This window comes from Arachis stenosperma, chromosome 9 (assembly GCF_014773155.1).
Source record: "Arachis stenosperma cultivar V10309 chromosome 9, arast.V10309.gnm1.PFL2, whole genome shotgun sequence".
Lineage (NCBI taxonomy): Eukaryota > Viridiplantae > Streptophyta > Magnoliopsida > Fabales > Fabaceae > Arachis > Arachis stenosperma.
The window spans coordinates 144,116,622-144,141,423 of NC_080385.1; the positions used below are offsets into that span (position 1 = coordinate 144,116,622).

Consider the following 24,802-nt stretch of genomic DNA (forward strand, 5'->3'; position numbering starts at 1 on the left):
ATAATTAAAATGTAATACATATAATCGATTAAATTGTGTTATTTTTGTTAAAATTAAACTAGACAAATTAATTTAACAAAAAAAATGACAAATCAAATCTTGAACCGGTCTAATTAGTATTATTTTTATAGAAAAATAACTACAATATCCTTATTATAGAAAATGACTAAAATACTCCTATTATATATATTAATTTCCTATATATATATATGGATTTGGATACTCTAAAGTTTGAATTTCACTTTAGAGAGTAAAGTGCAATGACTCAATTAAAAAGAAAAAAAGTATAGGGACCTAATTGAAAATTTTGCGAAACTATAGGGACCAACAAAGTAATTAAATCTTGATTATATGTGTTAAATTTTAATTACTAAAAAATATCTTAAAAAAAAGACGTTTTAGACATCTTTATCTAAGTAGCTTCTTCCCCTTTTTTTAGGTTTTAGATTTTTTTAATAGTTTTATATGTTTCTTTTTTTAGTTTTCGAATGGTTTTTGAATGTTTGTTTTTATTTGATTTTAGATAAATTTTTTTTAATTTTAAATTTTGATTTTGAATATTTTTTTAGAATAATTTGAATTCACATTTCTTCCAAGATAAAATCTAAAAAAAAGACTCGACGGACGGTGGTGGACACTAGACAATGGGACAACTTCTAAGCGAGGAAAGGTGGTGGGCGGCGCAATGCAGTAACGCGGTTTTGGAACGCAGTGTGTGAATTTAGGTTTTTTTCCCTCCTTGTTACATATTAATTGGCAGTAATTAACTGATATTCTAATTAGTTATTTAGCAAAGTTATTTTTCATAAATATGATGTAGTAGTTAGAAGTAATTGATTTTACAAAATTTAAAAAATAAAAAATTTAATTATATTAAAATCAAATACTCTAATTTTTGTCTTTAGAAAATTATAAAATTTCTAAAATTAAAATTGAACTCTTCAATTTTATTTTTTATAAAAGAAATATATTTAAAAATATTTTTATATCAAAATTAGACCTTTTAATTTTATTTTTTATAAAATTATAAAATTCATAATATTGTAAATAATAGACCCACCGATTTGTTGAACGTCGAATTTTAAAAAATTGCAAACCATTATCTTTTGATTTTGATTTTTTTTAAACTATCCTCATATTTTGAAAAAATAAAAATAATAATATACTAAAAAAATCAGATTATAGCTATATGAATTTTTTTCCATGTTGAAGTATCAAATATGTATGTAAAGTATAAAAATTAATTTGTGAGAAATATATTATCTTATAATTTTTTTATTTCTTTTTAATAAATAAAAAATAGGGGTAAGTATTGATTTGGTTTCTAATGTTTAGGATCGGAATTAAATTCGTGCTCATCATTATTTTGGATTTAAAATCATCCCCAATGTTGTATTTGGTATTAAAATCGTCCTTTTGGACGATTTAACCCTTAGGTATATCACAAAATAGAGAGAGAGAAACAAGGTTCTTCTTCGTTCTTCACTTCTTCTCACTCACATTCAGAGAATAGAGAAGCAAAAACTCAAAGCAGAGACTCAGAGAGAGAGAAGGAGAGAAAAAAGTCTCGCCGTCGCCGTCGTGGTCACCGACGCCCTCCCCTTTGACCTCACCTCGCCACGCCTCGCCTTCCCCTTTGCCCATGCTTCATCGCACCTCGTCCTCGCCTCGCCTCGCCTCGCCTTGCCTCATCGCACCTGGCCCTTACCCTCGCCTCTTATTCCTCGTCGTCGTCAGAGAGGTGGTGGTGGTGGTCATCGTGTTCCTCGCGTTTCCAGCATCACCGCCGCGCCTCCCTTCCCCTTCCTTTCCTACTCTCTGCTATCTAGATTCACTGTCACTACCACCACGCAGTTCCACAGTCATGACAATCACAGGTAAATTAAGATTCAAGTTCCTAATTCCTATTCTTATTCATTACAATCGCTAATTTTCAAATTCATCACAATCCCTAATTTTCAAATTCATCACAAATCCTGCAGTGGTTTCCGTCGAGGCTAAAGGAGGTCGTCGCCGAGCTGCTCCCCTCCCTACGTCGCTGCTGCTACTGCAACCACCTTTTCTCTAATCTTTGTTCTTATTTTTGTTATGTTCTTGTTTCCGGATTCCTGTTTTTTTTTCATTTTCTGTTTTTTATTTTTTTTTAAATTTAAATTTTTTGTTGTTGTTGTTGTTGTTGGATTTGAAGAATAATTTTTGTTCTTGTTTTTATTCTATTGTTGTTTCTGGATTGCTTATAGATGCTGTTGTTTTTTTCACTCTTTTTGTTTTTGTTTTTAAATCTGAATCTGTTGTTGTTGTCGTTGGATTTGAGAATTTGATATTATTCATCACAATCTCTAATTTCTTAATTTTTGTTCTTGTTTTTGTTCATCACAATCTTGAATTTTGTTAATTATATTTAAGAATTTGTAATTTTAAATTTTGTTAATGGAAGAAGAAGAAGAAGGATTTGTAGTTTGAATTTTGTTAATGGAAGAAGAACGGGTGAAAAATAGGCATTTTGTCATTTAGAAAAAAATTTTATTAAAAAGGACGATTTTAATACCGTTTTAAAACGTTGAGGACGATTTTAAATCCAAAATAACGTTGGGGACGAATTTAATTCCGACCCTAAAAGTTAAGGACGACCAAAACAATATTTACCCCTAAAAAATATGATTTAGCTAACAAATATTCACATAAGGTAAATTTATTAGTTTAAAAAATAAAAAATTAAATTTTTAATATATTTATTAGGTATTTCTTAAATAAAAATTAAAAAATTTTATTAATAACCATCTTAATTTATGTCTAAAGAGTAAAGATATAAAATAGTTAAGTCCTAAAAAATAAAAGTAAAAATTTATATATAATTATCTTTATATAAAATTAATATTTAATAACTGTCAAATAATTTAATAAAGTTAATTGAATTATCATATAACGATTTTTAGCTATTAAATTTTTGTAAACACAACTGTACATTTTTTTTTAATTTTGATATGGAGGTAAGCATGGTATATAACTGCGTTATTGGGGTCTGGCGTGTTTTACAGAAGTATGGTGGATGCGATAAAAAAATCGAACAATCTAATTTGAAAAAAATTAATCGAATGATCTGATTACAAGATTTGAGATACACAAATCGAACCGTCTGATTTATATACCAACAACCACGCATCTTGCATGCAGGCCCAGCCCCACTTTGAAATCAACTAACCCCACCCACCTATCTCTTCACTCTCCAGCATGCCCAATCTCACATTTTTCCCTTCTCTTCTTTCATTGAACTAAGGGTGTTCAAAACCGATCCGGACCGAACTAAACCGACGAACCGAACCGAAAAAACCAAAAACCGGATTAACCGATAACCGAAAAAACCTGATTTTGCTGTTTTTTGTCTGGTTCGGTTCGGTTTTCGGTTTTGAATCTGAAAACCCTAACCGAACCGAACCGAACCGAACCGGTTAGTAAAAAAACCCTAAAAGTTTACTAACCCACCCCCACACGCGTGACACGCCCATACCCCCCCCTTTCAAACGAAACTGCGCAACACCCCCACCCCCCAAACGAAACTGCGTCTAGCCGTCTACCCTAACCCCCAAATCCACAATCCATAGTTCCATACCCTAACCTTCAGGCTTTAGTACTTATCGCTCCCTCTTCTCCAAATCTCCACACCTGCCGGCTGCCGACCTGCTCCCAGCCAGCCAGCCACCGCTCCCTCTTCAGTACTCATCGCACCCAGCCACCCACCATCGCTCCCTCTTCAGGCCAACCCGAAGCCACGCCGTCGCACATCAGGTCAAGACGAAGCCACCACCGACCGACTCGACACGGCAGCACAGCACCATGCCGCCGCCGTTGAGACGCCACCACCCTAACCCATCAGTTCAACCCAGCACGGCAGCACCTCCCAATCTCCCACTCAGCCTTCCTCCCAAGTCAATATGGAGCCCGAACCACCGATTCAAGTAATGTTTACCATTTGCATTCTGTTCATTAGTGTTGATTTGTTGCTACTGTTGATTTGTTGATTTGTTACTAAGTTTTGTTGCTGGATCAGTGTTGAACTTCTTACACTATGTGAAAAATAACAAAATAGTTGAGGAGAAAAAGATGAACTACGTGCAATTGGCCGAGTAGACACGACTAACAAATTTGATCTTCAAAATTGATATTTTTGAATTTATAATTTTTTAAATTTCATATATTTGACCACCAATTTTATATATCTGAGTATCTGACCACCAATTTTTGGCTAAGTTTTGTTGATTTGTTCATTAGTGTAAGTATTAATGGTTCAATTTTTGGCTAAGTTTTGTTGCTGGCTCAGTGGCTTGCTGTTTAATGGTTGAATATATTGGAAATGTCCTGCTCGCTGCGTTGCTATTTAATGGTTCATGTTATTGTTGTTTAATGGTTCATTATATTGGAAATGTCCTGCTTGCTGCCTTGCTGTTGCTGGTTGCTGATTAATTGTTGAATGTTGATAACTTGGTAATTTATTTGTTAAATGCTGATTATTTGTTGAATGCTGATTAATTGTTGAATGCTGATAATTTGCTGATTAATTGTTGTGCAGTTTATTGCTGGTTATTAATTTATTTGTTGTTGTGTTTCTGGCCTTGATTTATTGTATTTATGTAGTTTGACGCCAGTTCAAGTGAGAATATGAGCGAATCCGGATTGCTGCCAGTTCCTCTTCTGAATGAATCCACAAGCATCAGATCTCCGAGTGCATTGTTCAGTGATGGTTCTGTGCTTAATGATTTAAACTTCAGCTGCTTGTTTATTGCTGGTTCTGTGCTTGTTTATTGCTGGTTCTGTGCTTGATTTAAACTTCAGTTGAGTTTATTGCTTTTTGTTGAGGACTTGTTGGAATCAGTTTATTGATGCTGGAATATTGTTCGGTCTATTTTATTTTTTCAATCTATTTTATTGTTCAGTTTATTGAAATCAGTTCATTGTTCATTTTATTGTTCATATTATTGATGCTGGAATATTGTTGGAACAAGTCACACTTTGATCTTCAATTATTCTTACTAGATGTCAAGTGTAATTTCCAATATAATATCTTCTTTGAGCAAAAGGTGGTGTTATGGTGTAGTTGATTTACCAGATTATCATAATTTCTTAGCTGATTTATTATATTTCCATTGATTTTTGAATTGTAGGGATCATGTTTGGGGGCAGTTTTGCTTATGTTATGAAGGGCGTAAGCATGTCATTGAACAACTTATCTTAGAGATTATGGCATCATGGATGGTGACCAGGTTAGTGAATGTTTAGGCTTACAATTTCAGTGAGGGGAGCTGGAATGCTGGATTGATGTCATTGTTACCCTGTTAATCCATTCATCTCAATGTCTGTTGTACTTACTCCATTCCTCTTGACTCATGATATCTATATATTCAATTCTGATACATTGTTAGTTTGTTACCCTGCTATTAATCCATTCATCTCAATGTCTCTTTATTATTAGAATGTATAACTAGATTAGAATGCTTTTCTACTAGTGCTATATTATTATTATTATTATTATTATTATTATTATTATTACTATTACTATTACTATTATTATTATTATTATTATTATTATTATTATTATTATTATTATTACTATTACTATTGTTAGCTATTGTGTATTTGTGTTTGTCGATTTCAATGTTATAACTTGTGAAATAATATGGTAGTATTTTTTTTAATTGATTGAAAAAACCGAACAAACCGAACCAAACCAAACCGAATTTAATTGGTTTGGTTTGGTTCGGATGGTTTCGAGAAAAAAACCGAGCCAAGCCGAACCGTACTTTAATTAAACGATCGGATCGGATGACTTTTTTCTCAAAAACCGAACCAAACCGCACCGCGAACACCCCTACATTGAACCTGCAAAAATTCAACAAAAAACAGCGGCAAGGAAAACCAAAAATTACCAATCAACAATGTCAAGGAGACCAAAAATAAAAGAAGTTAATCGTCCAAAATTTTACATTATTAATTATCTTAGTCATTCTGATTATATAAATTTTTTTATTACCAAATAATTTGATTTAATCTAAATAATAATGATAACATTAACGATTGGTTTATTATAGTAATTATTATTAAATAGATTGTAGGTATGTATTAATATTAATATTAATATTGTTATTAATTGTTAGAAGCCAACAGCAAAATAAAATAAATTTTAAAGATTTTTGAATAATAATTAAATTAATTTTTATTATAAATATATTATTTAGATATTTAAGATTTAATTACTCTGTTGGTCCCTATAGTTTGGCCAAATTTTTAATTAAGTCCTTATAGTTTTTTTCCTTTTAATTGAGTCCCTATACCAAATTTTTTGTTTTAATTGGGTCCTTACAGTGACAAAAAACGTTAGGAGTAACGGAATATTCCGTTCCAAAATAGAATATACCCAGTTATAAACGTTTTTTGTAATTTGAGTGTATTTACTTATTATGTATTGTCAAAATTGCCCCTTCCTTAATAAAGGAATAACCCTTCATTTTCACTGAGGCAAAAAAAACCCTTCCTCTTCACTCCATCTCCGTTTCTGATAGTTCGAGAACGAGTTTGCATTCCACCATTGTATGATCGAGGTTTGTTATTGTCTATCGTCGCCTTGTTTATCGAAGTAGCTACTATCGTCGTTGTTGCAAAGGTACGAGTTACACCTTTTTCCATTCTTCATTCTTTCAAAAGTTGCCGAACGTTATGGCATTGAAGTCATTATCATTGTTGGTGATGTTTGATTAGGGGATGACTAATCAGCATTTTTCTTTTTTTGTTGTATAGCAATGGGAGAATCAGAGTTCACAATAGAGCTCCATCACGGAGAAAAATTTATTGACACGGGAGGTGGACTAGAATATTTAGGTGGGTTGGTTGTGGAGGACTTGCATTATGAATTAGATGAATAGTCTCTGCAAGAGATATTGTTTTTGCTGAAGGGTCTAGGCTACAAGGGTTATGCAAAGCTATGGTGGAAGGAACCTGGAATGGACTTGAAGGTAGGTCTGAAAGAGTTGAAGTCAGATGTGGATGCCGTTAGAATGGGTAGGGCTTTAGTTGCTGATCCTGTGAAGCATGGTATAGTGTATGCTGTTGATGGTTATAGAGAAGGTAATGGGGTTGAAATCACATCAACGGATCCAGATTATGTCCCAAATGAAGGCGAAAATAGTAGACTGATAGAAGTAGAAGTCGATTCTGAGTCAGAACCTTCTACTGAGGAGGATAGGTTTGATGACAGTGCTGATGATGGTGAACATGAGGATTATTTTGGGTTCGATGTAGAGGATTATTTTCGGCCAAACTATAGGGACCAACAGAGTAATTAAATCGATATTTAATTATTAATTAGTGTGTATTGTTATTAGATAGATGTGTAATTAATATTTATTTTATTGTATTGGACTGAAAGTTAGTTAAAAATTTGAAGTTGTTTAAATATAATAATTTAGTTAGTGAAGTGAGTAAGTATTAATTAACTGAGGTATATTATTATTATTAGGTTTAATTACTCTGTTGGTCTCTATAGTTTTGTAAAATTTTCAATTAGGTCCCTATACTTTTTTTTTCTTTTTAATTGAATCCTTACACTAATTTTTTTTTTCAATCAAGTGTTTCTTAGTAGTAATTAGCTTAATTTTATAAGGACCCAACTAAAAAAAAAAGAATTGGTATAGGAACCTAAATAAAAGGAAAAAAAAGTGTAGGGACCTAATTAAAAAAAAATTTAGTGCAATGATTCAATTAAAAGGAAAAAAAGTATAGGGACCTAATTGAAAATTTCGCAAAACTATAAGAATTAACAGAATAATTAAACCTTATTATTATTATTATTATTATTATTATTATTATTATTATTATTATTGTGACAGTTAGTTTAGTATAATTTAGGTAGTAACTTAATTATGTTAATAACAGTAAATTATAAATATGAATTTAATAAATTATTTATGATTATAAACAAATTTTTTTGCGGTATATATATATATATATATATATATATATATATATATATATATATATTGAGGAGTTTAATCTTATATTCTAGTTATATAAATATAAAATAATGAATAATTATTATTATAAAAATAAATAGGATTTAAATATTAGAAAATATAGTTTTAATGGATGTAATAATAATAATTAGATTTATATTTTAGATTTATTTTAATTTTATTAATTATTGTTAGAAGCAAATAAGTATAATGTGAAATTTTTGAAATATAGATGTAGTATATTTTGAGTAGTTAATAATATAATTGTTAATATAATTATATTTTATTGTTTATGTGATAATGAGAATGAGAAGATGTTAAATATTATTAATTAATTAATTATGATTATATTTGATTAATGTGATATATGTCTATGTTTTGAAGGGTTTATGAATGTTAATATGTGATCATTTAATATCACCGGATCCGTACAATCAAATTGTGGAGGGGCATTTTACGGGAGATTGATTTTTATCACGTTTTTTAGAATGGAGTAATCCAATGTCAGTCGGCATTAGTTAATACTCTGATTGAGAGATGGCAATGCGGGACTCACACGTTTCATTTTCAATATCATAAGTCTAATGTTTCAAAGTCCCAAGTACATACTCATGAATATTCATGCCACATATATCAGTTAGATAATCTAATTTAGCATTTATAAACACCCAGAGTATGCTCAGAAATATAGTCAATTCGTCCATCAGGCTCTACAGGAATGAACTACTCTGATACCATAATGTAACACCCTACCACATAGAGCTTTAGTAAAACAGAGGTAGTATGGTATTACAAAAAAATTTTAAGTGCTGCAGAATCAACCTTTATTGTTAATGCTTTTGAATCTTCAAAACCATTTTTTGTTTGTCTGACTAAGCTAATCACTCAATTATTGTTGCTTGATCCATCAATCCTCGTGGGATCGACCCTCACTCACCTGAGGCATTACTTGGTACGATCCGGTGCACTTGTCGGTTAGTTTGTGGTTAGAAATTCCGCACCAATAACCTAAGTTTACAGAAAACATTATATATTACATACGAAAAACCAAAACCATATATTGAACGATTTCTCCCTAAACCAGAGACACCTCAAATTGGCACCAAAACTCAGCCTCCAAAGTTTCCAACCTCCAAGATTTCAACACTCAAGATTCAACAAATCTTCCAACCTCCACAATTGTGTTCCAAAATCACATATACACTTCCTAATACATATTATTACATCCATATATAAAATTTCAATACTCAACCACAAATAATCATGGAATTTACTAGGATTTGAGAATTCTTACCTTGCCCGTGCCTCAATTGAACAAAACCCACTAATCCCTCAAGCTTAATTTGAGCCTAAATACCAAACATCAAATTTCAATAACTAAACCCTTAAATTTTTTAAAATTATGGAGGATTAGAGGCTGAGATGAAAACGAGTTGTCTTACCGAAATTAGTTACTGGACTTTATAGAGCTCAACACGGTGAATGCGTGGTCGCAGATGGTGCGACAATCGAAACTTGGAGTTGAGAGTTATGTGGATTTGAATTCAATTCAAGGGTTTGTAGCTTGGGAGTGTTCTTACCCCCCTTTTGCTGAGTGTTTCAACGCTTCTCATATGAAGAGAAAGGCATATGAGCTAAAGTTCATATGCATAAGTGGATTAGTTTGGCCCTTGGACCCAGTTTAGGTCTGGTTTGGTCTCTTCGGCCTAATTTTATGTCAAAATCTTTAAAATTAGTATCAAAATTCATATTTTAATTAATTTTTTCTCATTAAACTGTAAAATTCAATTTTCTAATTTCTTTGATTAATAATTAATTTATTAACTAATTATTCACTAATTACGTGGGGTTTACAATAGGTGAGAAGGAAAGTGGGATTGGAGTAGGAAGCATTCTGATCGGAGGAAGGGTGTTCGATGGGGAGGTCTTTGAATTCATCCTTGTCCCAGAAATCGAAGGTGGTGGGCAGCAGTTTCGGGAGATCGAAGGGTGCAGGTTTGGGATCGGGTTGGGGATCGATGGGGGTAAGAGGAGTGAGGCCAGTTGTGAGAGGTTAGGAAGGTAGAGAGTGGAGAGTGGTGGGATCGATAGAAGCGTCTTCGAGTTTGTCGTCTTCGAGTTCGTCGTCTTCAGCTTCGAATCCCTCGACGTGGCACGCGGCGCTATGACGTGTTATGTGAAGGGAGAGGCGGCGCTTGTGGTGGCTGCTGGCTTTCGACGGACGTCAACAGTGGGTGGCAGTTGGAAGGAAGAGGAAGAAGACAAAAAAGGAGAGTAGAACCGGCGCATTGAGGGCAGCGGCGGCCAGAGGTTGATGACTTCTGTTTCTTCTGCTTTTGATTTTGATTCGGCTTTTATTTTTGCCGTACTTCTAATTCTGATTCTATTTATTTGAATTTGTTGTTGTTGTGCTTCTAATTTTATTATTCTTCTGATTTCTTTATTCTTTGATTTCTTGTGTTTTTCTGATCTCTTTTTATTGTGCTATTGATGATAAAAAAGAAGAAAAAAAAAGAGGAGATGCTGTGATGGAAAGGAAAAATTGGGTAGTTTAGTAAAGAAGAAGAAGAATATTTTGGTCCGAATAACTATTTTAAAATTAAGTTAAATCTTAAGAACGATTTTGTATGCAAAAATATTGGAAATGAAAAAAAAATTTTCTACCTATACTTTAGAAACCAAAATCGTACTTAACCCTATATTACTTTTAAATTTTTCTCAACGAGTTTGCTCATCGTGTGTGTACATTTGTGAAACCAGGTGTGAACTGCTTATTTTGAAGGAAAGAATCATATTGATTCTTTTAGTGGAGACATGGGCTCAGGGGGAGCTAGGGAAGTAAGAATACATGGAAGGTCACGTCTAGTATTATTATTGTTGACTGGAGATGCTTTGCAATAAACCCAAAAAGAATCTCAACTAATGTTAAAGCGATAAGAATCTTTGGATAAAGAGGTCTTGCCATTTAGTGATCCGAGAGAGTCCCCAAATAGGAAAAGTGGGCAGCAATCATAAGGACCATGGGATAGAGGATAGACAATAAACATAGGAACATATATCCGTAAGAGTATCTTTCATAATCGTTTATTTTGTTAGTATTGGTAATACAACAACAACAAAACTTTATTCCACTAAATTTGATTGGCTACATTGATTAAACGACGTTATTAAACTATCATATATTATGTTCACAGAGAAACCGTTTACATGTAGATTATGTTTACCATCTTATTGATGGTCTTTCTCTGTCTTTCATCTCTTGTTTATTTTTCATCTCATCCACTCTCTTGACTAGGTGCACTCTATCGGTTTTCTTCTCGCATGTCCAAATCACCTGAGACGCGGTTCTACTATCTTTTCCACAAAAAGTGCTACTCCGACTCTCTCTTATATATTCGTTCTTTATTCTATCCAATCGCGTATGACCACTCATTCATCTCAACATTTTCATCTCTGTCACGCTTATGTTCGTACTCCTCTTTAACTGCCCAACACTCTATACAATAAAGCATAATCAGTCTGATCGCAGTGCGATAGAATTTACTTTTATGTTTTAAAGACACTTTTTTTGTCACATATAAAACCAAACGCACTCCACTATTTTGACCAACCTGTTTGAATCCTATTATTTGCATCATGTTCCATCTCTCCATGATTCTGTATGATGCATCTAAAATACTTAAAACTTTTAACTTTTCGTATGATGTTTTTTCCAATCTTCACCTCTGTATTAGAGTTTTTCTTACATTCCATATATTTTGTCTTACTACGGCTTATGCGCAGACCAAAGACTTCTACAGCTTCTCTCCATAAATCCAACTTCTTATTTAGCTCTTTCCTTTACTCTTCTATAAAGACGATATCATCAGCAAAAAATATGCACCATAGCACAAGCTCTTCGATATGCTCTGTGAGTACTCCCAAGACTAATGTAAAAAAGTAAAGACTTAAAGATAATCCCTGATGTAATCTTATACCAATAAAAAATTTCTCTATCACACCACATTGAGTCTTCTTCACACTAATTATAGCTCATGTATTTAATTGCAGAATATATACGATTCTTATTCTCTTCCTTTCTAAAACCTTCCATAAAATATTTTTATATGGTGATTGTTTATTATTTTATGTTGACAAACAATGTTATTTTGATATAAATATTATCCACAAAAGCAAAGTTGTGTTAGTATATTTTCAAAGCAAGAGATGTAACCAAATATTTATCACTATTCACAATTATTAGGAACTAGTAATATGCTTACCGATTTTCGTATTTATGCAATTAAAAAGATTAAATATAAATTTTAAAATTTATACTTAAGAGTTAAGTTCTAAAATGCAAGCAGAATTTTTTCTAATTTTAGTTCGAAGGAGAAATTCCTTCTTCAAGAGACCATTTCCGGTGGTCAGAAAGAGGTCTTGCTGTCTCGGGAGTTTTTAAGTTACAATTGTTTAACGCTATTTATCGATGGCGATCTCATTCCCTAGTGTTCTTCACATTTGATAATATACCCTCTTCCGATTTTTTGCTACTATCTGTATCCCATAAGCCGCCATTGAAAAGTAACAAGTGGCTAATCCTGAGAACTCAAGACCAAATCACAACCAAATAAACTCTAGAATTACAATTTACATGCAATATTGCTTGACACCTAAATCCGGACAGCAATATTAACCATAAAGTTCTTGGGAAATGCAAATGTTATCATTTCCAGTTTCCACTTACCTAAGGAAAACTATTTGTATACTGACATCCCAAACCTGGGTAACAGTTACATAAGGAGAGAAAATCTTACGATATGATTCTTAGCGAGGGTGGGCAACTGTGTTGACATTGGGTTGGCTTCATGATCGGGTAATGGCATGGCATCAATCTCTACCAAACTTATAGCCCCACTCTATAGCCAACTTTCCCTGCACTTCCAATAAGTAATGAATTCAGTACTTAACATATGACAAAATCTCTTGCTCTAAATTCTGGTTATGCAGAGACCTCTACAGTTGTAGGAAAACTTCAATAGCAACAGCAACGACACTATTGGGGTGCCATAATCAGACATTCTAAAGCTAAGAAAACTCGTACGTCGCACAACGCCCCTCCCCTCCAACCCCAAAAGAAAGTCTAGTCTAGTTAATAAAAGTAAACTAAAACTAGCCATCAGAAATTAATCATGAATGCTTGATTAAACATACCTATCAACTCTGAATGCTTTGTCTATCAACAGCTAAAATAATGACGCACCGTGAGAGGCAGCTAGTCCACGTAAATGATACCTTCATCAGGATCTACATCATCCCAATTATCATCATCATGTGCAGATGAATCCGAGAGCTCCCCGTTTTGATTCTCCAAACTTTTCTCATTTTTTATTTTATCTAATATTGCAATCACCTGAAATTTTGAAATGGTGGATGCATCAAATCAGTAATCGCTCACAGAAAAGAAAACAAAAGTGTCCTAAAAGTTACTCAAACTTGGGGCAAAAAAATGCCATGCATAAGTGAGCACTTGCTACAGAAGCATGCTGGTGGATGATGACATATATGTTTATACCAGAATACAAGAAAGAGTGACAAGCAAGTTTGTTATGAGCTATGTTATGTGTATTCTAAAGAAAAATGCAAAATTTGGGATCTTGATAAAGAAGAGAGGAGGAAGAGAATGTGGAAGGAGCAACAGATGTGTAACCATATAAACACAATCTTACCCTGCTTCCTCTCTCAAAAGACTCATCCTCTATAAAGCGTATCTCAGGAGTCAAGCGAAGCTTCATACGCCTGCCCAGCACACTGCGGACGTATTTGGCCTTAGACTTCAATCCAGCCATGGCAACTTCCTTCCCTCTTTCATCTCCAAAAACGGACACATACACCTTAACCACCTATCATTGTTGAGCAATCAAATTACACGTAAACAAAGTACCGCGAAATTGATGCTGTTCCAAACCAATTAGGTGAGCAAGGAATCATCCAAATATAAGTTGTTGAATATGGAAAAGACACAAAACAGTATACCTGCAAGTCGGAAGAGACTTCAACATCACTTATGGTGGTCAGAGATGAGAGGTAGCGGTCAGCGCCCAAGGAAGCTTCTGGAAGAACCGCAAACTGCAAGACTTTGTCTGTGAGGAGCATATCAGAAAGCTCCCTCTGAATCTGCTTCGCCACCATCTTCACTCTCCTAGGATTGGCCATGCACCTCACGCTCCTACTCCTACTCCTACCAACAAAATCCTGCCCTGGCTGCACACTTCCACTAAGACCACGCCTCTGAACAGGGTTCATTATTGTTGCGGTTGAGCTTGGTGGTGCAAGGATGTGATTCCGCCATCCACATGGGCATGGTAATATCAGTGGTGGATAAAGCAGGTATGTCATTGCTCTCTCAGATTCACCAAACTGCCAAGGTAATAAACTCACAGTTTTTACATAAACTTCGAAGGAAGATAAAGCATAATTCGTTTTATTGAAAAATCTAGGAAGCAAAATGAGCAAAGGCAATACAAAGAAGGGGAATTCAGGGCAAAACAGAAGAGAAAACAACATAAAGTTACTATCAAAACCAAACTAATCTACATCCAAAATTATTTAATCATGGTAATAAAATCGCAACTATCAGTATCCGCTGGAGCACTCCTTTAATCAAGACACACCTTTAAAACCTTCATATGTCGCTTACACAATTGCCAAACTGCCAAGGTAGTAAACTCGTAGCTTTTACATCAACTCCGGAGGAAGATAAAAAAGCATAATTCGTTTTACTGAAAAATCTAGGAAGGAAAATGAGAAAAGCCAATACAAGAAGGGGAATTCAAGGTAAAACAGATGAGAAAACAACATAAAGTTACTATCAAAACCAAACTAATCTACATCCAAACATTATTCAATCATGGTAATAAAATCGCAACTATGAGCACCCTTTAAATTTAATCAAAACACATCTTTAACACCTTCATATGTTGCTTTAGGGATGTCAACAGGACGGGGCGAGGGCGGGGGAGGCCTCCCTGCTCCCCGTCCCCAAACCCCAAAACCCTCCCCGTTCCCGGCCCAATCCCCGCCGTGGGAGATAATTGAACCCTATCCCCATTCCCCGTCTCCCTGCAGTCCCCACATGGATCCCATTTCCCATTCCCCAATTCTCTCCATAATTCTTATTAATTGAGTAACAATATATAATATTACAATTTACACCATCTAATTGAATAAAAATGAAGAAAGATGTTCAACTGAAAGTATAATTAGCAAGAGAGATGAAGCACTCCAATAAATTACAAGTACAAACTATAAGGTGTAGTCTAGTTATTATTGTCTGCTGTGGATGTTCTAAGAGACCAAAAATAAATCTAATAAAATACATATACAACGTATATTTTTCACATTTCATCCATCCCTTGGTTCAGAAAGACTCCAACAATATTTAAACACTGGATTTTCTGTTTTCTCCTATGCTATAGAAATTCAACACTGGATTTTCCTTTTTTCTCCGTTAACTGCCACAGAAATTCACGATTCCACCGAAATCAGTCATAAGCAACACTGGATTTTCCATTTTATTCCCCTACCGTACAAATCAAAATTAAGACCAAGCATTATAAAGACCTTGCCACGATTACGTTATTAAAATCCAACATAAATCAGAGGAGGGAGAGAGGGGAGAGGGATTACCGGATGTAAGCACGGCAGTTATGGAGGGAGTTGGGTTTAGAGGGCGAAGGGAAGAGGACTGACGACAAGGAAGACGAGCGAGCGAGGCAGAGCACGGCGGAGCGGACGCGAGCGGCGGCACCCAAAGAACCGGGGGGCAGTGTGTGTGAGTACTGAGGAGTGGTTGGGTCTTGGGTGAGGGCAAGACGCCGCAACCAGTGAGGGAGACGACGAGGGGCTGTGAGTGAGTGAATCTGACAAGAGATTAGTAGGCTGGGCTATATTTTTTTAGGCTCGGTTTGGTTTGTGTATGTATTGGAATATATTTAAGACAGATATATAATATTTGTATTTATATATAGTGTTTGACAATAATAGACATGATATTAATATAGTGTTTAATATTATATTTAGTTGTAAAATACAGGAATACTACATAATTAAAAATGATTATTTTGTCTTCATAAATTAAATTAAAAAATAATTAATATTAAAAGTAAAAAAATAAAACAAAATAAAAACTCTTTTTTTTCAAAATTTTTTCGTCAGTTATTCCTATCCCCAAAAAACTTCTTTCTCTTAAGTTGCTCTCTTCCTTTGTGAATGGCCATCGGTCACCTTAGAGAGAATGGTGATGAACTTCTAGTTGTAGAAGGTGGATGTCTTCACTTTGCACGCTAGCCATATCTACCCTAAATCCTCTATTCCATCTCCGTATCCAATGCTTGTTTCCTCGGATAGCTCTGTCCCTTGTTTTGTTTGTCGTCGATTCCTCTTCTCCGCTCTGTATGCGTTCAATTTTCATGAAAGCCAGGTATAATGTTCTTCTTCCTATCAATTTCTTGCTCTTCCAAAGTTTAATTGAGAATCAGTTGAGGAAAGTTGCTTAATTTTTTTTGTTATGCTGAAAAAATCAAGAATTGGTGACATTGAATGAGTGTTAATTGTGTTAGATTACTAAACATATATATAAATTGGATAATATTTGAAGCCTTTAAACCCTTGATCCCAGTGTTTTTTTAAATGAGTATTGCTTTGTCACTTTAAATTTTGTATCTTTTTAGTTGAAAATCATATGGGCATTATGATTCTCGGCCTCCTCTTCCTTTAGTATTTTATTTAATTTATTATTTTATTTTTTCTATTAGTGAATGTAGTAGTAAAATGAATTTTATTTTGGCATACAAAATTTTTATAGACTATGTTAATGTTAGTTGTAGCTACTGTGACAGCACTTGATGCTGATGCTCACCAATCTCTCACCCAACTTACCAATTGTTCATTTCTCCGTGACTTCCATTTTAGGTTTGATGAAATGCTGCAGTAAATCTGTTTTTTGGCATATAAGCTAGCTATAAGCATGTTTTACAATTATTACACTATGTATGTTAATGAGTGCCTTTTATACATCATCAATGTCATTGTACTTTTTAAATTTCAATTGAGTTTCTTATGTTATTGTATTAAAGAATTGAATTCTAGTACTCCAATTGAGTTCTCATATTTTAAACACTTTGTCCAATTTACATATAGAAAAAGAATCAAACTTTAGTTGAGTAATTAGAGTTGACGGCTACTTAGTACTGTATGATATACATTTGATGCAGGCTTAGAAGAAGCAAACAATAAGGAGCAAACTTGAAAGAAGCAAATAATAAAGTTACAAGTTGTCAGGAAAAAGTGCTAGTAGTATTGATGGCTCTTGGGATGACATAGACTTTTTCTCTTGTATTTATGTTGTTATCTTAGTTGGCAATGTATTTATACAATGAAGCATGACAACTAACAGCATAACAGTTATATTGGTATAAGTTTGCTTAACATACAATTATTTGTTGAGTCTTTAACCTGTAATGAAATCCTTTGTATAGAAAATTCAATGGAAAGTGTTTTGTTTGATCTTATTTTGGTGTACTTGATGACCGAAATTCACTCCCCATATAAAATGAATCTGTTCTCTGGCAAGTGCACCAAATTATCGTCAAGTAATAACTCACTATGAGTGAGGTCGAATCTACATAGATTGATTGATTGAACAACTTTAGTTAATGGGTGAATTTAGTCAAGATAATCAATAGAGATTGTGGAGTGCAGAAATTTAAATAGCAGAAATATAAATGACTTAAAAGTAAAAGAAAGCAATAAAGTATAGAAAAGTAAATGGCAGAAATGTAAAGTGCTGGAACATAAATGATTGAATTGTAAATGGGAATGGGGAATAACAGAAATTAAAGAAAGCTATAAAGAATAGGGAAGATAAGAATAGGGAAGATTCATTGGGATTAGGAGATGTTGCTCTCTTTGGATTAAATTCAGCTCATCTCATCTTCAATCATGTAACTCATTGACCTCTTGGCAATCATGATTGATTGAACCACAATTTCTTGGTGATTCAATCTCTCAAATCTTGATAATCAGCCAATTCCTTGGTCTAATTGCTCATGAAGAGAGATATGCTTGGTCCCTGATTATACCACACATCCTCATAGATCCAAATAATGGGTGAATTTCATGTCACCATATCCAATCCCAAAACCTAGATCTATTCAAGTGTGAGAATGGATTTCAAGCATGATTTCATGTTTCCTTTTCCAAGGTTCCCATGAAACCCATTTTGCATTCAACCTCTTTTCCAAGATGATTGAACACTAAACATTAAGAACGAAATTCCTTCTAGCAAATCAAAGAGAAGGTGAAAAGAAGAAGAAATTCACTATCATTAATCCATCAAGTACAACAAAACTCTCTCTCCCAATGAGAGGGAGTTTAGCTACTCATAACTTAGAGAAAAGTACAAGAGATGGAAGAAATGAAGTGAAGTAAAACTAAAACTTAACCAATCACGCTAACCACCTAGCCAATCCCCATCTTCAGTACTCTCAGGGGGTATTTATACTACTACTACTACTAGAAAAAAGAAAATTACAAAAAAAGAAAAAAATACAATTGAAAATAGGAGAGGAAAAACTAATAAAATGGGTCAGGTGACTGGCGTGCCACGGCTAGCTCCTCAGCTTGGCTTGGCGTGTCATGACTGGCTCCCCAAGTGGCACGCCCTTCTCATGCAGCTAACTTGGCGTGCCACGCCTTCGAACCCAAGTGGCACACCCAAGGCCTTTTCTTCCTCTTCCCTCTTTGGATTTTTGAACTAAAGTGGCACGCCTAGGTCTAGCGTGCCACGCCCTTAGCAAGGCCCTTCTTCATCTTTCTGGAAACTAGAACCAGCGTGGCACACCCAGGTCTGGAGTGTCACGCCCATAGTAAGCACTTCATCATTCTTCTCTGGAAAGTAACACTGGCGTGCCACGCCCAGTAGCTGGCGTGCCACGCCCTTGATGGAGACTTCATTCTTCCTTTCTGGAAAGTAACACCAGCGTGCCATGCTCAGTAGCTAGCGTGCCACACCCAGCATTCAAGTGGTACGCCCATGGTTATCTTGTCTTGGCATGCCACGCCTTAAGTCCCAAGTGGCACGCCCAGTCTTCTTCTTCCTTGTAGGCTTGTGCTAGTGTGCCACGCCTTCGAGTTCAAGTGGCAGCCCAGTGTTAGAGTTGCATCCTTCTTCTCTGGATCCATGAACTGCCGTACTACGTCTTTGATCCCAAGTGGCATGTCCATTGTGGTATAGAACTCTTCAAGCTTGGCGTGCCATGCCTAGAGCTTAAGTGGCATGCCCCAGACACGAACAAGATTGGTGTGCCACGCTTTCGAGCCAAAGTGGCACACCCAGTGTAATTCACATGGTTGGCGAGCTACGCCACTTTGTGTGTCTTCAATAGTGCTCTCTGGAATGTATAGTTGGCGTGCCACGCCTGGCCCTGGCATGCCACGCCCATAGTAAAGCTCATTGTACCTTCTCTGGAGTTTATAACTGACGTGCCACGCCCATTGTGCTTCATCTTCCTGGCGTGCCACGCCTGGCCTTGGCATGCCACGTCCATAGTGAGCTGCATGGATTTCTTCTCTGGACTTGATAACTGGCATGCCATGCCCATTGTAATTCTTTCACTTGCTTCTCTGGAGTTGTTAACTGGCGTGCCACGCCCAGCTTTCTTTTTCTTGCTTCCTTTTTCTTTTGTGGCTCTTTTCACCTGAAATTCAACAAAACTCATTTCAAAGCAATGTACCATAATATCCAACATTTAGTTAATAAAATTGCCTTAATTGAATGTGATTACACTCTTTTTATGGCCCTTTTTAAGTAGAGAAAGAGGTAGATGATGCAAGTCATCAGTACTCCACATTTAATTTATATTGGTTTGCCCAAATATAATAAAGTGCAGAATTTTAAAGCCAAAACTATTACAATCAACTTGCATGAGCCCTAAGGCTTATATAATTTTTTTTCTCTTTCATACTTGTAAAAATAAAAATGCACACTATTAGAGTTTAAGATAATAATTATGTAAATCAACAAATAAAATGCAAAATTTGATTGTAAATATACAGAACTAAATAACTTTAAGGATAGCTTACTTAAGTGCATAAACAAAAAAAATCAGTTCATAAACCAAACAGATAAAATTACAGATTACAACTAAAAGTTAGTTTATGCATAGATTAAGTGCAAATATAGCTATTGTACTTTAATAATATAACAATTACTTAAACCCCCTGTAGATAATAGCCAAGTACCCATAGTATGTTTAGCAATATACCTTAACAAGCTAACAACTAATTAGACCAACTACACCAATAATAGCTAAAATTTATCCATTATATCTCGTACGAATGTCGCCTTTTCCTCATCCAAACTCCAAAAGGTTGCCTTCAATTCTGGATTTTGCACAAATTTTTTTGCAACTTGCACTATCTCCATTGTGTCAAAGCCAAGATTCTTCAATGTTTAGCCCAGATTCACTTGGTCATTTATCCCACTCATTGCATTTACCCCAAATTTCCTTGATCTTCTACTGCAGACTTAAAAGTTTCAGCCAAATTTGATAGGATTGTAGCATCATTGGTTTTTTTAGTTGCAGATTAACGTCCTTGATTTCTCTCACTTGATGAATAAAAGAGGTCGAAAAGGTGTTTGAGTAGTTCACTCTCAGCAGCAGCTAAATCCTCCATGTCAACATCGTCGCTGCCTAATCCCAAGCCACCGACTGTGGCCGCAGCAAATGTAGACCCCGGAGTTACATCTTCTTCAACATCTTTTCCACTGCATGCTTCAACACCGATAGCTTCCAATACTTGCTTGCTATCTACTTCAACACACATCTTTTCCGAATTCCATCCAAAGCCGCTACAACCCAACATCTCAGCCACATACATATATTTTCTTTTAGTCGCTTGTGTTTATTTGTGATGTGCTTCATAGTGAGGCCACATACAGAAAACTTCTCATTCATCTTATCTGTAAGCTTTTGAAATGCCCCGGGTTTAAATTGATCCGCATTCGTGATGCGTGAGCATCTTTTCTATCTTTTTCTAGTGAATTTGCACTTAAATTGTTGAGTTTAATAAAAAATTAATTATCTTTTAGCCAATATGGATGCTACTTTGAGTCTTTTGCAATTTTGTGTATTTTAGGTAGCTTTTGGCTGGATTTGATGGAGAGGAAGCTTATACAATTGGAAGGAGCTCAAGAATTGAAGGAGATATCAGCGAGGAGCGACGCGTACGCGTGACTGACGTGTGCGCGTGATCTGAATCTTTCCATGGCGATGCGTGCGCGTACCTGACGCGTCCGCGTGACTCACAGAAAAGACCATCGATGCGTACGCGTGACATGCGCCACGTGTACGCGTGACATGCGCCGCGTGTAGAAAATGCAGAAAAATGCTGGGGTGATTTCTGGACTGTTTTGACCCAGTTTCCAGTCCAGAAAACACAGATTAGAAGCTGCAGAATGGACAAAACAAGTGGTCCCCACCCATTAGCTGAAGACTTGTTAATTAATTTGAATTTAAATTCAAAATCTTATTTTAGGAAAAGATATTATTTTAGTTTTAGATAGATTTTAAATTAATTAGGATTAATTATAAAAGGAATGCCAACAGGGTGATTCGAAGACAACATTATTCCATTCCAATTTACAATCCTAGTTTTCTTCTCTGAACCATGAGCAACTAATAATTGTTTTCGTTCTTTATTTTATGAATTTGGGTGGAACGGGAGTATGACCCATGTTCTAATTGAGTTCTTGTAAAACTTGAAAAAGCTCTTTACTTGAATAACAGCTTGAAAACATATTATCCTGAATTTCTAGTTGTTTGGATTTAACGGGATACGTGACATATAATCCCCTTATTTTTGGATAATTAGGATTCTTGTGGCATATAAACTGGAATTTGATCATCACCTTCTAATTGGAATTAATTGACAAAGGAATTGGCAGTTAATGAATTTTAGAGGAGACTAGAAATAATGTCTAAGGAATTAGGGTCTAGTCACATATAGTTTGCCATAAATTAAATCCTACATGATTAAAATAGTTAGTAAAAAAAGTTAATTCGAAAAAATAGATAACTCTGAAGCATTAACTATTTTCTCTATATTTTATTCTCAACTCATTGCTGCTTGCATTTTGAAATTCTTAGTCTACTGTTTAATACTCTTTGAACACTCAACATACTATTCTGTTTATCTAACTAAGGAATTTAATCAACCATTGTTGTTTGATCCATCAATCCTCGTGGGATCGACCCTTACTCACATAAGGTATTACTTGGTACGACCCGATACACTTGCCGGTTAGTTTGTGGGTTATAAATACTGCACCAAATTTTTGGCGCCGTTGCCGGGGATTTATTGTGATTGACAATTACTCGTTGTTTGATTTCTTAGATTAGATAATTTTTCTTTTAATTAGCTTTATTTTAGTGTTATTAATTTTTTTTATAATTTTTTTATTTATTTTTTCCTGATTTTTGTTTACCCAGCTTTTTTCTTTTTTCTTTATTTATTTCCCTTTTCCTTTCCGAACTCCCCGCCCCTGTTTTCCTCTTTCTTTTTAATTCCTTTTTATTTTCGATTTTTTTTCTTTCATCCGTTTATTTTATTTTATTTATTTTATTTTATTTATTTTTATTTTTTTATTTTCATTTTTTATTTTTGTTATTTTTTTATTCTATTAGTTTTGTTTTATTTTGTCTTTAAAAAAAATTTAATAAATAAATAGCAATAATATTTTTTCTTAATTTTTAAAATTAAATTTGGTGTCACCTAGTTAATTTTATTTTAATTTTCTTATTTATTTTTCCTTGTTAATTTTCAAAATTTTTTTATTTATTTTATTTAGTCTTTTTATTTTATTATTTTACACAGGTTAGCTTATTGGGAATTCTCTACACTCTGACGTAGAGATTCCCATCTTTTCTTATTTTCTGTTTGTTTATGCGCAGGAACAGAGACAAAGAACATCTCTTAGACTTTGATCCTGAATCTGAAAGGATTTTCAGGCGGCGTTTACAACAAGCAAGACGCTACAAGGCTGCAGAATCCATTATGGATCCTAATGATGTTGATAATGCCAATGTGGAAAATCCTAATGAGAATAAGCAATAAAGGAGAGTGCTTGACTCTTTTTCTGCTCCTACTGCAGATCTTTATGGAAAAAGCATTGTGGTGCCTCCCATAGCTGCGAACAACTTTGAGTTGAAGCCACAATTGGTCACTCTGGTGCAACAAAACTGCCAGTATCATGATCTTCTCCACGAAGACCCAAATCAATTTATTTCCAATTTTCTGCAGATTTGTGATACTGTGAAGACAAATGGAGTGAACTCAGAGGTGTACAAACCCATGCTCTTCCCGTTTGCTCTGAGGGTTGGAGCAAAGCTATGGCTAGATTTCCAACCCAAGGAGAGTTTGAATACTTAGAACAAGGCGGTTACTAAGATTCTCACCAAAATTTTTCTCACCAAAGAAGCTGACTAAGCTTAGGGTGGAGGTTCAGACCTTCAGACAGAAGGAGGGTGAAACTCTGTATGAAGCTTGGGAGAGATACAAGCTACTGACTAGGCAATACCCTCCAGACATGTTCTCCAAATGGACTCAATTAGACATCTTTTATGAAGGCTTGGGTGAAATATCCAAGATGTGTTTAGACAATTCTGCAGGAGGTTCATTGCACAAGAAGAAGACACCGGAGAAGACTATTGAGTTTATTGAATTGGTTGCTAGCAACCAATATTTATACTCCTGTGAACTCTGAGGCTCCTCAGAAGAAGGGTGTCATGGAAACAGAAGCTCTTAATGCTATTGTTGCTCAGAACAAGCTTATGTTTCAGCAAATCAGTCTACTTACTCAACACATGGGTGGCATACAAATCAGGACGGCTTCCAACAGAACAATTACAATAACCGCCAATTTCAGCCGCAGCAGGCTAACTCTAAATCCAAGGAAGATTCTAATTGGGAGATGATGAGGAGTTTTATGCAGGAAACCAGAGCCTCCATTAGAAACTTGGAAGTACAAATGGGCCAGCCGAGCAAGCAAATACCTGAGAGGTTTGCAAGTACATTTCCAGGTGATACAGTGGTGAACCCAAGAGAAGACTGCAAGGTTATTCAATTGAGAAGTGGTAAAACAGCTGGCTCTAAGACAAGGGCCAATGAAGAGCTAGTTGAAAAGAATGCTCCAGAGGAGAAAAAGGAAGAAGTGGAGCACGCCCCTCCAAAGCGTGCAGACAACCCGTTTCCTAACTCTCTAGACACGTATCTTACATTGCCAAAGGCTCCTGAATACAAGCTAAAAATGCCATATCCTCAGAGACTTCAGAAGGCTTCCAAAGAAAAGCAGTTCTCTAAATTTTTAGATGTCTTCAAAAAGCTACAGATCAACATTTCCTTTGTAGAGGCTCTTGAGCAAATGCCTCTCTATGCTAAATTTATGAAAGAACTCTTGACCCACAAGAGGAATTGGAAGGAACAAGAAACAGTGGTGTTAACCAAGGAATGTAGTGCAATTATTTAACACAACCTTCCTGAGAAGATGCCTGACCCTGGGAGCTTTGTAATTCTTTGCACCATTGGAGATGTCACCATTTAGAGAGCTTTATGTGACCTTGGAGCTAGTATCAATCTAATGCCACTTTCAGTAATGAAAAAGCTTCAAATTGAGGAGGTAAAATCCACTCGTATTTCTCTTCAACTTGCTGATCTTTCTATTAAATTACCTGTGGGTGTTGTTGAGGATTTACTTGTTAAAG

At 35.0% G+C, this 24,802-nt stretch overlaps 2 protein-coding genes across 6 annotated transcripts; one reads left to right on the forward strand and one right to left on the reverse strand.

Moving 5' to 3' along the window:
* The first annotated feature begins 1,463 nt into the window (after positions 1 to 1,463).
* On the forward strand, positions 1,464 to 2,104 carry LOC130948088 (uncharacterized). Its single transcript, XM_057876791.1, has 2 exons — positions 1,464 to 1,877; positions 1,983 to 2,104. The coding sequence occupies exons 1-2, from the start codon at positions 1,643 to 1,645 to the stop codon at positions 2,066 to 2,068; spliced, it is 321 nt and encodes a 106-aa protein (XP_057732774.1). The 5' UTR covers positions 1,464 to 1,642; the 3' UTR covers positions 2,069 to 2,104.
* A 10,484-nt stretch (positions 2,105 to 12,588) lies between these two features.
* LOC130947826 (probable ribosome-binding factor A, chloroplastic) lies at positions 12,589 to 15,954 on the reverse strand. Of its 5 annotated transcripts, none has more exons than XR_009072821.1 (6): positions 15,669 to 15,954; positions 14,654 to 14,761; positions 14,016 to 14,399; positions 13,709 to 13,882; positions 13,194 to 13,392; positions 12,589 to 12,914 (listed from the first exon to the last, which is right to left on the reverse strand). XR_009072821.1 is itself a non-coding variant. In XM_057876546.1 (6 exons), the coding sequence occupies exons 2-6, from the start codon at positions 14,666 to 14,668 to the stop codon at positions 12,886 to 12,888; spliced, it is 711 nt and encodes a 236-aa protein (XP_057732529.1). In that variant the 5' UTR covers positions 14,669 to 14,761; positions 15,669 to 15,954; the 3' UTR covers positions 12,589 to 12,885. The 5 variants fall into 5 exon arrangements, 4 of the variants coding, with proteins under 4 accessions (XP_057732529.1, XP_057732527.1, XP_057732528.1 ...); XM_057876546.1 differs by having other exon boundaries at positions 13,275 to 13,392; positions 13,709 to 13,873; XM_057876544.1 differs by having other exon boundaries at positions 13,275 to 13,392.
* Between the last annotated feature and the right edge of the window lie 8,848 nt (positions 15,955 to 24,802).

What these genes read in the sequence shown, in the direction of transcription:
- LOC130948088 (XM_057876791.1), top strand. Translation starts at nt 1,643, where the DNA reads ATGCTTCATCGCACCTCGTCCTCGCCTCGCCTCGCCTCGCCTTGCCTC. An exon ending in CACAGTCATGACAATCACAG is followed by an intron (nt 1,878 to 1,982) that starts GTAAATTAAGAT and finishes CAAATCCTGCAG; the next exon opens with TGGTTTCCGTCGAGGCTAAA.
- LOC130947826 (XM_057876544.1), bottom strand. An exon ending in AAGTCTCTTCCGACTTGCAG is followed by an intron (nt 13,883 to 14,015) that starts GTATACTGTTTT and finishes CAACAATGATAG; the next exon opens with GTGGTTAAGGTGTATGTGTC. An exon ending in TGATGTAGATCCTGATGAAG is followed by an intron (nt 12,915 to 13,274) that starts GTATCATTTACG and finishes TTGGAAGTGCAG; the next exon opens with GGAAAGTTGGCTATAGAGTG.